A 12337-nucleotide genomic window follows, 5' to 3' on the forward strand; every position below is an offset into this window, starting at 1 on the left:
ATTGAAAACGAGTTTTATCCTCTGTGAAAAATTAAGTTAGGGTTGACGCAAAGGCAGGCGGTAATTCCGATTTGATGAGTGGAGAACTTATGGAGTTCTTAGCGCCGCCTGTTATGAGATTCAAGATAGATAGGCAGCCTACAATATTCGTTCCTGTGTCCCTAGGATACGTTTAGTGCAAGTTTCAGGCTCGGTCCGACATATAGAGTCCAAACCCGAGAGAGATCGGTAGGGATGTATAAGCTTGTTACTGAAGAAGTTAAGTCAGCAACTATAAATACCAGCGCATGGGACGGGGTAAATACATGTCGAAGCTGTTGATAGATCTAGCTCTGTCAAGGCTACACGTCTCCATAAAGCTTCTGCTTGGGCCACACATGATTCAATCTCTTCGAAGAAGCGAAGGAAGAGGACTTTGTCAGCTGAGGTAGTGCTGTATTCAGGTTCTTCGGGCTGCCCCTGCTCTGCTATTGGGCAGTCGCTAGGGCATTTTTCGCTGTCTTTGGGGTCATTCAAGAGAGTGAACTTCCCTTGCCCGTGCTGGTCATGTGCAGCGACATCAGCCATTTTCGACTGCGCAAGCTTGCAGATGCGTTCTATCACGTCAACCCAGTAGGCGTGTCGTATTTGAATCTGCTTTGGTGCGAAGAAAAAACGTAAAGAGAACTTTTGGCGCAATTTTGTCGAGTTTTGGAGGAGGCAGAAAACTTCGCTGCACTCTCCCTGGCTCAGCAAGGGAACAGCCTGTTCTGCAGCATGGTATATCTGCCCCGCCGACTATTGCTTGTAATTGCCACCCTCGAATAGGATCTCTAAGGCTTTTTTCTCGTTCAACTTGTACTCGTAATACTCGTTTCCATTGTTTTGGTTATTGAGGCTAAAGTGCTCCGCTATGAGTAGCTTTGCTACCGGCGCCTAGTAGAAGGTCAGAACGTTTGGGATATAAGATTGAAGCGTACTTACTGTGGAGAACCGACAACAACGTGCTGGGCGCAACTAATACTATCGCATATAAATCGTGCAGAATAAGAGGTTCCGTGTTATATCGATGACTGTGTGTGGGGTTGAGGACGCTTTATCTGGCAGGGAAGTAGGAAATAAGATTGTCTGCTTGCATGTTTTGGAGCGCCACTATATACTATACTAGCTTCGGGGTGAATTCATATACATGTTTGTTATTACATAAACGCAAACAAAAACTGCCCACTAAAACAGTGCCTTGGCTTTTCACCTTCACTGATTGTGTAAGTAAGCATTCACTGCTTGGCTTGGCGAGGTGGCAAGTCTTAATTTCAATAGCAGTATTGTTTGATATGACAGATTGTTTTCGCTCCAACATTAATCTAACTACACAAAAACGCCGCTCTACATCACCCGCTACAACCTACTACAGCGCTATGCCTTTTCCCAGCTAGATTGCAATTCTACATACTCGCAGATAACAGCTACTCTCTTGCCTGCGCCACCTGTACGTCATTGCCTGTGTGGCATGTGTCGCGGCTGTCACTTTCTATGTCATACACCTAGATACCCAGTGTTATACCTAGTGCCTTTGTACTCGCCACCAACTTCCTCGAAGCCCGATCGGTAAGCTGTAGATCTTGATCTTGATCTTGATCTTGATCTTGATCTTGATCAAAATATAGTGTTACGTTAAAATCGAACCTGAACCCAAAACGTGTTAGGTATGGTAAGACCGCGCATAAATGGCGTATTAAGAACGGGTCGGGGTCGCTTTGCTCCGGAATTTCGTCGTCCACCTCGTCAGTGACAACAATATCCTCGTTACTGTCTACTATCTTGTTCTCCCTCTCTTCTTCGTTGTCATCCTCATTGAGCTGAAGGATGGCGTCAAGATCCAAGCCTACTGAGACTAAGTACTCTAAGTTTGGTGGAAGCGCGTTGTATATCTCTGGCAAGTCTATATTAAATGGGCTCGACTACAGGAGCTGGCTGTGAATCTTAGCGTATTTAAAGTTGGTAAGCAGGTTTAGTTGGGGCTGTAGGGACTTGGGAATAGTTTCCTGGCCTCTGTTATCGAAGTCCGTGTACTCAAAGTCTGAGTCGATTGTTTCAAGCTGCGGAGAGTTCCGATCAAGAAACTTAAAGAGTTCATGATAGTTTTGTTTGTGATGCTTTGAGAAACCGCGCATTCGAAGGCTACAGAGATGTTGCAGGTGGCCCGAATGCGACAGCTCCGTCAGCGGTGCTGTCGTATCCATACCCAACACTACCACCTCCATGAGCTGGCTCTTGGTGTTTTTGACCATGGCCATGAGGTTAAAAGACACGTTCTGATCCGTCGAGCCGTGTATGATGAGGCGCTCCAGACTTGGTACTATTGGCACACATGCGTCGGTAATATCGAGGCGCCATTCTAAATTGCGAAGCGCAGGGAAGACTAGGAGACTGCAGGAGACTTTTGCATATACTATGAGTTTTATTCAATGGGGTCGTATTGGCTTGCTACGTGGTTATCTCCGAAGTTGCTAGATACACTGCAATTATCACTAAAATTGTTACAGGATTCCGAAAAGGAGAATATAAAACAGAAAAACTTCTTCAACACTAAAACTCAAAAATAAGAACTCCTTCCCGCGAAACGTAATATTAAAATAAACTAGTTTAAAGTACTAAAATGTCTTCGGATTACTTTTGGTGGTAGAGGGAGAGAGATTGGAACTCTCGATGAGTTTTATGAGCTCCAAAGATGTGTACACGGAGCTAGTACCAGCTATCATTCAATCGATAGACTTGATGTTCTCCGCCATGGTGATTGTAAGTGCGATCGAAGCAAGGCCAATACAGGTGGAGGCATAAAAGCTGGCGCGGGACATGTTGTAAGCTTCCTCAACCGCATCCCGCACGTGGCGGTGGTCGTTTGATGGCGGTTGTTGGTTGCGCTTCGTCTCTCTCTAAATCAGCGGCGTTTATCTCGGTTGCTCTGGTGGCTGAAGTGAAGAAGGGGTATCGGTAGAGAAAGCGAACTAAACCCAAGACCTGTGGCGAAGTCTAATACACGAGCTTAATTGCTTTGTATAGCACTTCCTCGGTCGTAAACAATTGCTTCGAAGTTTGTACAAAGGTGGCTATATCAGGTTGCGGTAGGTATCTAGCCACCTCTAGTGACGACGACGTGTTTGCTAATGAGGTAGTGGTGAATGGTGAAGGGAAGGCTTGTAGGCCGAATAGGGTTTAGCGGCCTGCCACAAGATGTCACGACGCCTCGGGAGAACCGGTATGGTACCAAAGGTATTGTATTGTTATCCTCTCAGGAAGGATCTCCTGTCTAGCTATATACTTCAAGTCACGTGCATCATGTGACATTCCACCGGGCTCTCCCGAAACCACCTTTCAATCCATATTTATTGTAATGTTCCTTTTATCGGGATCTATTGAAGCCTCCGCCAGAATTCTGGCTGATGATGAGCTTCTCACAAGAGCAAGGGTGAACGCGGATTAGAACATCAGTATGGGTCGCCGGTGACAGGCGCGCCTTAATAAGATGAATTAGCGACTAGCAAAGCGATTTGTAGAGAGATCACAAAATTCTCTTGACTATATGACTTAAGGGATAGTCCGATTACCTGCAGAAGGAAATCTAGTATCAATTTCGTTAAGAAGATACGGCTCCGACGAGGAAATATGTAGATATACTCGCTGCGGAAAATGCTAAATTAAAGCAAGTTATTTGAGTATTTGCAAAGAGGCCTTGGACTCAGTACGTCCAGATCTGAAATATAGGAACCCGACGGAGACTTCTTGGGAGCCAAAGGAAATCCCTGGCAAGGCTCTGGTGGCGGCGTATAAGCCGATTACTCAGCTTACAACGTACTTCGCGCTGAAAAAAAAGATTTAGTGATGGTAACGTGCTAGTGCTGTATAGCAACATGGACGAGAAGACACGTAAAGACCGACTAAGGCAATGGCGAGATCTCTATAGCCCCCGGATCATGGTCATCTCTATGGCCTACGCCGAAGCTGTCATACTTACCGAAGCAAATTTCCTTGTCCTTATGGAGCTTTAGGACCGGTAAGCAAAACAAGACTAGGTGCTATTTCGCATCTACCGCATTGGGTATTTGGCAGCCTCCTGCTATGCTTACATCCTCTACAACCTAGACTTAGATATCTAGGTCAACACACTTGAGCGTCAGTAATTTAAAACTCTACTAAGGAATACGCTAGTAGAGAACAGAGATTCGGAGACGGTTATTGGGCACTAGATCAAGTGGGAAAGTTTAAAAAAGGATATCGTATACAAGGTAGACGGATTGCCATGGAAACGAGACGAGAATAGAAGAGTATAGAAGTGGACAGTAGTATATATTTATTGGGTGGGGAGGATACTCGGCTTTAAGGGCCATGTGCCTGCAAGTCAGACTTTTAGTTAGGCCAGTCTTTGCGTTGTCCGAACTTCGTCACCTACAGATCCATTTCCTCAACAATGACTCGCCGCTCGAGATTCCTGTTTTTGAGAAGGACAATCTATCACATCTACATGTCCTTGACTTCTACTATATCAAAGATGTTAGTTCAAAAACGAAGAAACTCTTACGCGCCCATCAATTCCCGCTCCTTACAAAGCCTCGAATCCTCGAATCCTGAACGAGAATTCGAACATGAACGGCCGTTATCACAAGATCCCTGAGATATTCTGGGATCATTGTCCAATGTTGGACATACTGGTAACCGATGCCGTGTATGTGGAGGACGAAAATGGCCCACCCACCATCCAGCAACCAAAGCCATACTCTAAGAGCTTAAGTTTCAAATTTGCCGCTTTAGCCCTGAGAATTGCAGCTTTGAGTGCGGCTTGCGCCTTGAGTAAGTCACCTTTGGCGTACATAAGCCTTCATTGAGCTGTCTGCTTTGCTTTGCTAGCCTTGGCGAGCCGTCTTTTTTTTCTTGCGGTCGGATGTCGAGGTATTCTTGCGTTTGGGCTAGCACCATCACCTGCTTAGCAAGAGTAAAAGGAAGGCAATGGAATAGCACTTGCTATGGACGTTAACGAGGTAGACGACGAAGCCGCCGAACAACAAAGTCGCACCGACCCTTCCTCGCTAGATAAGCTCGCCAGCCAATTGGCAGTCCTAAAGGATTTTGCTTTAAGATTTGATTTCGAAGCAATATCCGAGCAGGATCTCAATAAATGTCTACAAGATGCTGATATGGCCCTGAGAGAGCTGGTGACCGAAGCGCGGGAGCGGGGGATACGTATACTAGTTGGCATCTACTTTTTTTTGACTATTATCCCTCTCAAAACCGACTGCCACATGAACATAGTCTGCACAACGAAGCCCCGCAAAGAGAAATCGCATTATGATTGGACGTTATAAGCAACCTCCTCGCTCATCGTTTACACGCTTGCAGTATGGCGCGCCCGCGGCTCACAGGCTCGCTCTCACTCTTCATCTACATACTTGGCACGCGTGTTATTTCGTAGGAAAACCATTGTGGATTCCAGACTTGTGCGAATGCGCAGACGAGGGGCGAGTCTGTATTTTGTTCTTTTGGTAGCGGCTCGCTCATATGAATGAATTCATTACACACAATGCATTGTGAAGATGTTCTTTTCACTTCTTTCCAATTCCCTTCAGCACTCTAATGTGACACGAACAATACACAATTTCTTTGACTTCCTATTGTTTGATCAACACTAACAATGGCATTCAACACAACAGAACCTGATATTGAGCAAAGAAGTTTGTCTTCTAGATTTGACTAGAAATCATGTCTCCAAAAAGACGCCATGCTCCCCTTCATCATCTCGCCATACATCTGCTGATGTTTCTAAAATCCTTTTCAACAATATTTCCACACTCCACTTTTGGCATCAGTATACGAAATTGACAAAGAAGATTAAAACATGGCGAAAGAAGGTCCAGAGCAACGTAAACAGCGCCTCATAGCCAACGGCATCAGCAAGAAATGGGACATCAAGCGGCGAAGTAGACGGCCTCGGGGTATCACGAACACTGGCAACGACTGCTATCGCAACGCAACACTGCAGCCATTCTTCCACTTTCCCCGCTTCGTCAACTGGATCAAGCAACACAATTCTGGCGGCGGAAGATGGCCTTGCAATCCCAATGATCGAAATCGAAGCCTTGACTGCCTCGATGCCATGACGCAGGGCATTCTTCGAGACGAAAGCTACAAGACGATGACTTTGAAACAGAGTGCTGCTTACGATAAGAATCCCAACGGCGGCACAATTCGACCTTCAGATATAGAAAAACATGATCCAAAGCATTACAGCGGATGTCTTCCTTGCCTGCTCAAGGCGGTTATCAAAGACTATTGGAGTAATGACATGGTCGACGACACTGCACCATACCATCCCCAACCCTTTCAGTATACCCACGATTCAGTGTTTAAACTGTACCAGCTTTTCCAGCGCTACTTCTGCGAAAACCCAGATGGATTTTCCGACGAGATTGACGACCTACGCAGCGAACGCCCGTCTATGAGCCAAGCGCAAATTGACCGATATACCCGGGCAGAAAGGCGCGAGAACATGACTGCACAGCAAGATGCCGACGAACTAGCCGTACGGATCTGGGACGGCATTGAAGCAAGTTTCAACCTCGAGTACGTATTCCCCCCCCCCCCCCCCGGCCCCCCCCACCCCTATTCCTATTCCAAACTAACAAAAAAACCAACAGAACAGCAGACGGCCGCCACCGCACCTCGCAATTCACCTCCCTCTTCGAACTAACCTACACAATCTCAAACACCTGCACCGCCTGCCACACCACCAACACGCTGAACCCCGAACACAGCATCGGCCTCAGCCTCGACCCCCTCCAAAAAGGCCCCGACACCATCTCCGCCGCCATCTCCCGAACCCTAAACTACGACTTCTCCCCGGGCATCCCCTGCAACGCCTGCCACGCGCCCCTCACCTACACCAAACGCACCACCCTAACCGCAACGCCCGAGTACCTGCGCATCGGTCTAAAACTAACCCGCATGGACCCCGTCACCGGCGAAAAAGACAAGATTATGAATCCAATCGGGATAAACGACACGCTCAATCTCAGCGCTTACATGGCAAATCAAGACGCAGATGCCGAACCCGTGGTGTACAAGCTACATTCTGTGACGTACCACTCGGGTCCAGAGATCACGGCGGGACACTACATTGCGGGCGTCAGTGGAGTAAAGGTGCCAGGGCAGAAATTGCCTAGACCGCTTTTTTTGGTGGATGATGAGGAGACGAGGGCGTGGGGTGCGGGAGATGGGGGAGCGAGGAATGTCATGGCGAAGAATCCGATTCAGCACGAGTCCGGCAGCTTCGATGCGGTGGCGGTTTGGTATGAGATTGTGCCTGGGGCGAGGGAGAGGGTGCCCAGGGGGGTTTCGGCGGCGGATCGGTTGTGTTTGGAGGAGGGGAGACGGATTGCGGGGGAGGAGTTGGGGAGGGGGAGGAGGGGGAAGGGAGGGGTGGGAAAGTGAGCAAGGGGAGTTTGTCAGTGAGGATGTAATAGTGTGATGAATCTTTTGCGTGGATGTTTTGAAATTAGTACAGCGTTTAGATTGCTTTTGGCATGTTGTAGTGAGAAGAAGGAGAGTGTGTATTCTATCTACCGAAATCTATCAGTAGAAAATCTCTTTCGCATCAGAATGAATTAATTGCTTCTTGGGAAAAGGGACTTGCCTAGTAAATGCAGCCATTTTCGCCACGAAAGTTTTCTTCCTCAATCACAGATACCTACTTCCCTCTAGCCCCTCCTTCCAAGCCTCAAACTCTGAAAAAACGGGGTATGAAAGAACTATATAATTTTCCCTTTTCTCCCCTCTTCCTCCCCCACCTACACCTTCCCCTCCCCCTTCAAAAAAATCCCCCACCTTCGTCTCAAAACCTCCCAACTCTCCCCAAAATCCCTCCCCTTTTCTCTCTCTTCACGCTGAATCCGGGTTGCTGCAGCGGCGAGACCGATTGAGATTGCGAAGAGGGGATCGAGACGTCTGAGCAGTTAGTACGACGTAATCGGAGTAGGATACATTGTTTTTTTTCTACTTTCTCCGTGGATCCAGGACATGGAAGGGTTAGGAGAAAAAGAGAAGCATACTTTGATATTATATACTGCGCCGGCATAGCTTCTCGTTGTGTCTTTTGCACACTTTTCGAATTTTCAAACAAGTTGGTAACGACACAAGAGTCGAAAAATCGGCGCTCGGGTCGTACAAGCGTTTAAACTTTTAGACAGCCTCGTTGGGTTTGATGTAAGTTGATTGAAACTTCTTCGTCTTCTTCTCTTTGCCAGGTCGGGGTAAGTAAGGAATCTTCCAAGATCCCCACCCGCCGACCGACGGGCCCTGCATTTGGGCAGTGGGTCCGTGCGCGGAGCCGGCTTCTGGAGCCCTTTTGCTTTTCCCCACGATCCCCCGGTTCCGGGCGATACGTTATGCAAGGCACTAGAAGGGTTAATGTTGCATAGAAACTCCCCTTTCCTTGTAGGGCGGGTGTTCCATGTTGCATTTGTATGCCTGTCGCCTGGGTACATACAGAGTGTGGCTATGTTGGTGGGGGTTGTGGTGGCACGCGGTTGCCTATCAGGTGAGCGATGTCGTCATGTGGGTTTCAGACGATGACCGGATAAGCCGCAAGTCAGGCTGCTATGTCAGGTACGCATACTCAGGCACGTTCACGGGAAGATACAAGACAATGTTGCAGAGTGCTAACAGGTGCATCAAGTCATGACAGATCAGGTCTGGTGCATTTGGACTAAAGCTGAATCATCGAATTATACAGGCATCTCATGAGAAGAAGCCAAATCTGCCCAAACACCTCTCTCCGAAACGGCGAATCTTGCTTGTACAGATGCGGCTTGTCGTCGTGCCTTTCCGCCTCGGCTTTGCTGTATCAGTCCTCGCAGCTTCTGGTCAAGGTTGACTGGCCCAGGATGCTGCGCGGGTTGCCGTTGCACCAGCCGTCTGCCATTCAAATCAATCAATCATCCTAACGGTATACTGTTGCGTGAATATCAAGAAACCCATGATCCGAAAACGCCCGAGTTCGCCGCAGCCTCGACAGCCGATAGATAAGGGGAATGTGAGGATGAAGCGAGCCCCTTACAGAGCCTCGCCAAACGTGTTCTCGCCCGAGTACCTGTCATCTTGTTAGCAGTGCGTTCTGAGCGGAAACATTGAGAGGCAACATACGTAATGTACAGGAAACCGTCCTCATCCTTGTGCTCCTCATATATCGAGCTCATCAGAGCGGCAGTGGGTGGCAGGACCTCATCGACGAAGATGAAGATGGCCTTTTCGGGCGAAAGCTTGATGCGCTTGCGGATCACGTAGACGAACTGGCCTACGGTCAAGTCGGCGGGTACCAGGTACTTCTTCTTATCGATGGTTGCAATGTCAGACTTCTCGACCTTCTCGCAGATGACCTAGGCGCTGTTAGCTGGCTTGTCGTGGATGAGAACAAGGCGGTGTCTACGTACGGGAATGCGGTCGTTGTACTTCTGGCGAATGCGCTCGGCCTCGGCCTTGCGCTTCTCAAACGGGTGCTCGTCCTTGAACTTGGAACGCATGGTGGGAGTTTGTGAGTGGTGTATGGATGTGTGTGTGTGTGTGATTGTGTTTGTGGGTGGAGATGAGGGGGTATATGTGTAGTTTCGCAAAGGGCGCAGAGTCGTGGGAGTGGTGAGGTTGAGCGTGGCGGAGGAAGTAGGACGGAGGGCGTAGGTGCGGTGTGGGAACCTTAAGCACAGGCAGCAGAGCGGGGCTAATACCTGCGCATCACTCCCGCCTTACCTAACCAACGCCAGCAGCCGCCGAGGTCACTGGTCACTGGCCACCACCCACCCGACCAGCATCTCACCTACCAGTCAAGTGAACATCCACACAGACATACGTATATACCTGCACACTTCCTACACAATTCCACTGCCCCTGAGCAATGACAACATCGCCCTTTTGCTGCTGCTGCTGAACCCCGGGCGTGACTCGTCTGGAGGGCAGTGCTGACCGCCTCGCCCCAGCCCAGTCACTTGCTCGGCTCCCATGACCTGCCTGGCTACCTGGGTACTTTGACTCATCCCGTCTCTCTCCTTCTCTCCTTCTCTCTTGCAAGGCGGCCATCACCATGTACAGTACGGTAATCAAGTACTTCCCCGCCACATCAGAGTCGATTACTACGTGAAGCAGCCAGCAGCCAGGTGGACGCGTTTGCCGGCGCGTTGGCGGCCATGCGGCCTAGCACACCCACCTGTTGCCACTCATAGCGACGTGTCCGCCCCAGCACTGGACACCACGAAGCACTAAGAAGTGCTTCTTTCCTAGCTGTCCCAGGACGTCATGCAAGCCAACGTCTATCTGCTCTTCCAAATCGACAGGCTGGTTGCCAGCAACGCAGCAGACGTAGACGTATCTATGATGCAGGCCGCCACCCGCCGTTCACTCCCCAAGACCCCCGAGACATGAGCAGTACGCAGTGACTAAGCGCAAACGTCCGAGCATCGCCGGCCTTATAGTGCTCACACTTGCACTTGTGCCTGCTAGAGGCGTGTTTGTCGTGTTTGCACCATGCAGGTACCGATACCGCTAGTACCAAGGAAACTCCACCGAAGGTGCGCCCACCATGGTGTGATTCCCGGGACGTCAGCACCGAGGTTGATTGTGCTCACAGTTTTTTTAATATAGCCTAATTCATCCTCTCTTGTCTTGCTTCATGGTCCAACTGTAACTGACCTGCTACCATCCCGCCCCCCGCTATGCGTCCGTTCCGACCCTTGTTCCGCATTTCTCGCGCGCTTGAGCTTCCCCACAACTACACATCACAGCGCACCCTACGCACAAGTCAGATATGTAGTAGGCAACTACACTCGTCTCAGAGTCGCCATGTCGATCTCCCTCGAAGCAGCAGACCAGAAAAGCCAGATCCTCTGGAGGAATGGCGCAATCCCGAACCCAGCAAATGGCCGAACCGGATAAGACTGCTCTTTGTGCCATTCATCGGGGCTCTGGTCTACACTATGGTAAGCCCATAATTCAATACACATTCGTTTAAAATGACTCCTACTAATCCATTCCACAGTGGACAGATGACACAATCAAGACTGAAGGACCAACCATCGCCGAGAAAGACGCTCTCCTCAAGCGCGAAAATGGCGTATCCGAACAATCCCCCATGCGCCTCCGGATGGAGCAATTCATAAAACAGCAACAAAAGCAAATTGTCGCTGAGCTTGAAAAGGTTGATGGCACAAAATTCAAAATCGACACATGGCAGCGCCCTGAAGGCGGCGGCGGCATAACCTGCGTCCTGCAAGACGGCAACGTCTTTGAAAAAGGCGGCGTGAACACCTCTGTCGTCTATGGCCGCCTCCCCCGCGCTGCCATTCAAAAGATGCGCGTAAACCACAAAGCACTCGACCCAGACGTCGACTCGCTCGCCTTCTTTGCCGCCGGTCTCTCCATGGTGCTGCACCCGCACAACCCCAACGCGCCCACCGTGCACCTCAACTACCGCTACTTCGAAACCGCCGACGACAACGGCAACACAACCGCATGGTGGTACGGCGGCGGCTGCGACCTCACACCCTCGTACCTCTACGATGAAGACGCCATTCTCTTCCACAACACCATCAAACACGCCTGCGACAAGCACGACAAAGCCTACTACCCGCGCTTCAAAAAATGGTGTGACGAATACTTCAACAACAAGCACCGCGGCGAAACCCGCGGCGTCGGCGGCATCTTCTTCGACGACCTCGACGAAACAGAGAAAGACCAGGAGCAACTCTTCTCCTTCATCCAGGATTGCCTCACTGCCTTCCTGCCCTCCTACATCCCCATTATCAATCGCAGAAAGGACATGCCCTTCACCCCCGAAATGAAGCAGTGGCAGCAGATTCGCCGCGGAAGATATGTAGAGTTTAATCTCGTCCACGATAGGGGTACCGCGTTTGGACTTAATACCCCCGGATCCCGCGTAGAAAGTATCCTCATGAGCTTGCCGCTTACGGCCCGCTGGCAGTATATGCATGCGCCTGAGAAGGGCAGTAGGGAGGAGAGATTGCTTGAAGTGCTAAGGAAGCCAAAGGAGTGGGTGTAGAAAATGGGACGTGGTACTTGTAATTATTCCAAAAGGCTCGTATGTGTGTGTGTGTGTGTGGGAGAGGAAGGAAATTTCCAAACATATGGGTCTACATGAGAGATCAAAAGTGATAATAAATACGAGCTTCTTAAAACCTAATTCGTTTTTCCATTTTCCCATACTTTTACACGCTTAAACCCCGGTATATACTAGTGTTTTTCGAAGAAAAGATAAGAGAGACAACAACACACGAGACACAAGCACAAATAACACTGATTTCAC

The 12337-nt window shown here is 49.4% G+C and overlaps 6 protein-coding genes across 6 annotated transcripts; 2 read left to right on the top strand and 4 right to left on the bottom strand.

Moving 5' to 3' along the window:
* Positions 1–31: 31 nt before the first annotated feature.
* On the bottom strand, positions 32–567 carry COCCADRAFT_22090 (uncharacterized protein; the record flags this gene model as incomplete). Its single annotated transcript, XM_007708970.1, has 2 exons — positions 32–108; positions 282–567. 2 exons carry the CDS (start codon positions 565–567, stop codon positions 32–34), a joined length of 363 nt encoding a protein of 120 aa, XP_007707160.1.
* Positions 568–1523: 956 nt separating this feature from the next.
* COCCADRAFT_777 (uncharacterized protein) lies at positions 1524–2276 on the bottom strand (the record flags this gene model as incomplete). Its single annotated transcript, XM_007708950.1, has 2 exons — positions 1524–1864; positions 2225–2276. 2 exons carry the CDS (start codon positions 2274–2276, stop codon positions 1524–1526), a joined length of 393 nt encoding a protein of 130 aa, XP_007707140.1.
* A 3593-nt stretch (positions 2277–5869) lies between these two features.
* On the top strand, positions 5870–7461 carry COCCADRAFT_82931 (uncharacterized protein; the record flags this gene model as incomplete). Its single annotated transcript, XM_007709051.1, has 2 exons — positions 5870–6594; positions 6669–7461. The coding sequence occupies 2 exons, from the start codon at positions 5870–5872 to the stop codon at positions 7459–7461; spliced, it is 1518 nt and encodes a 505-aa protein (XP_007707241.1).
* A 356-nt stretch (positions 7462–7817) lies between these two features.
* Positions 7818–7976, bottom strand: COCCADRAFT_82978 (uncharacterized protein; the record flags this gene model as incomplete). The annotated part of the gene is made up of 1 exon (XM_007709052.1): positions 7818–7976. A coding segment is annotated over one exon (159 nt), but the record flags the coding sequence as incomplete, so codon positions are not given.
* A 1105-nt stretch (positions 7977–9081) lies between these two features.
* Positions 9082–9548, bottom strand: COCCADRAFT_32428 (uncharacterized protein; the record flags this gene model as incomplete). Its single annotated transcript, XM_007709006.1, has 3 exons — positions 9082–9118; positions 9172–9404; positions 9459–9548. The coding sequence occupies 3 exons, from the start codon at positions 9546–9548 to the stop codon at positions 9082–9084; spliced, it is 360 nt and encodes a 119-aa protein (XP_007707196.1).
* A 1182-nt stretch (positions 9549–10730) lies between these two features.
* On the top strand, positions 10731–12073 carry COCCADRAFT_22094 (uncharacterized protein; the record flags this gene model as incomplete). The annotated part of the gene is made up of 2 exons (XM_007708971.1): positions 10731–10994; positions 11054–12073. 2 exons carry the CDS (start codon positions 10731–10733, stop codon positions 12071–12073), a joined length of 1284 nt encoding a protein of 427 aa, XP_007707161.1.
* Positions 12074–12337: the final 264 nt, after the last annotated feature.

Source organism: Bipolaris zeicola (assembly GCF_000523435.1).
Source record: "Bipolaris zeicola 26-R-13 unplaced genomic scaffold scaffold_5, whole genome shotgun sequence".
NCBI classification, from domain to species: domain Eukaryota; kingdom Fungi; phylum Ascomycota; class Dothideomycetes; order Pleosporales; family Pleosporaceae; genus Bipolaris; species Bipolaris zeicola.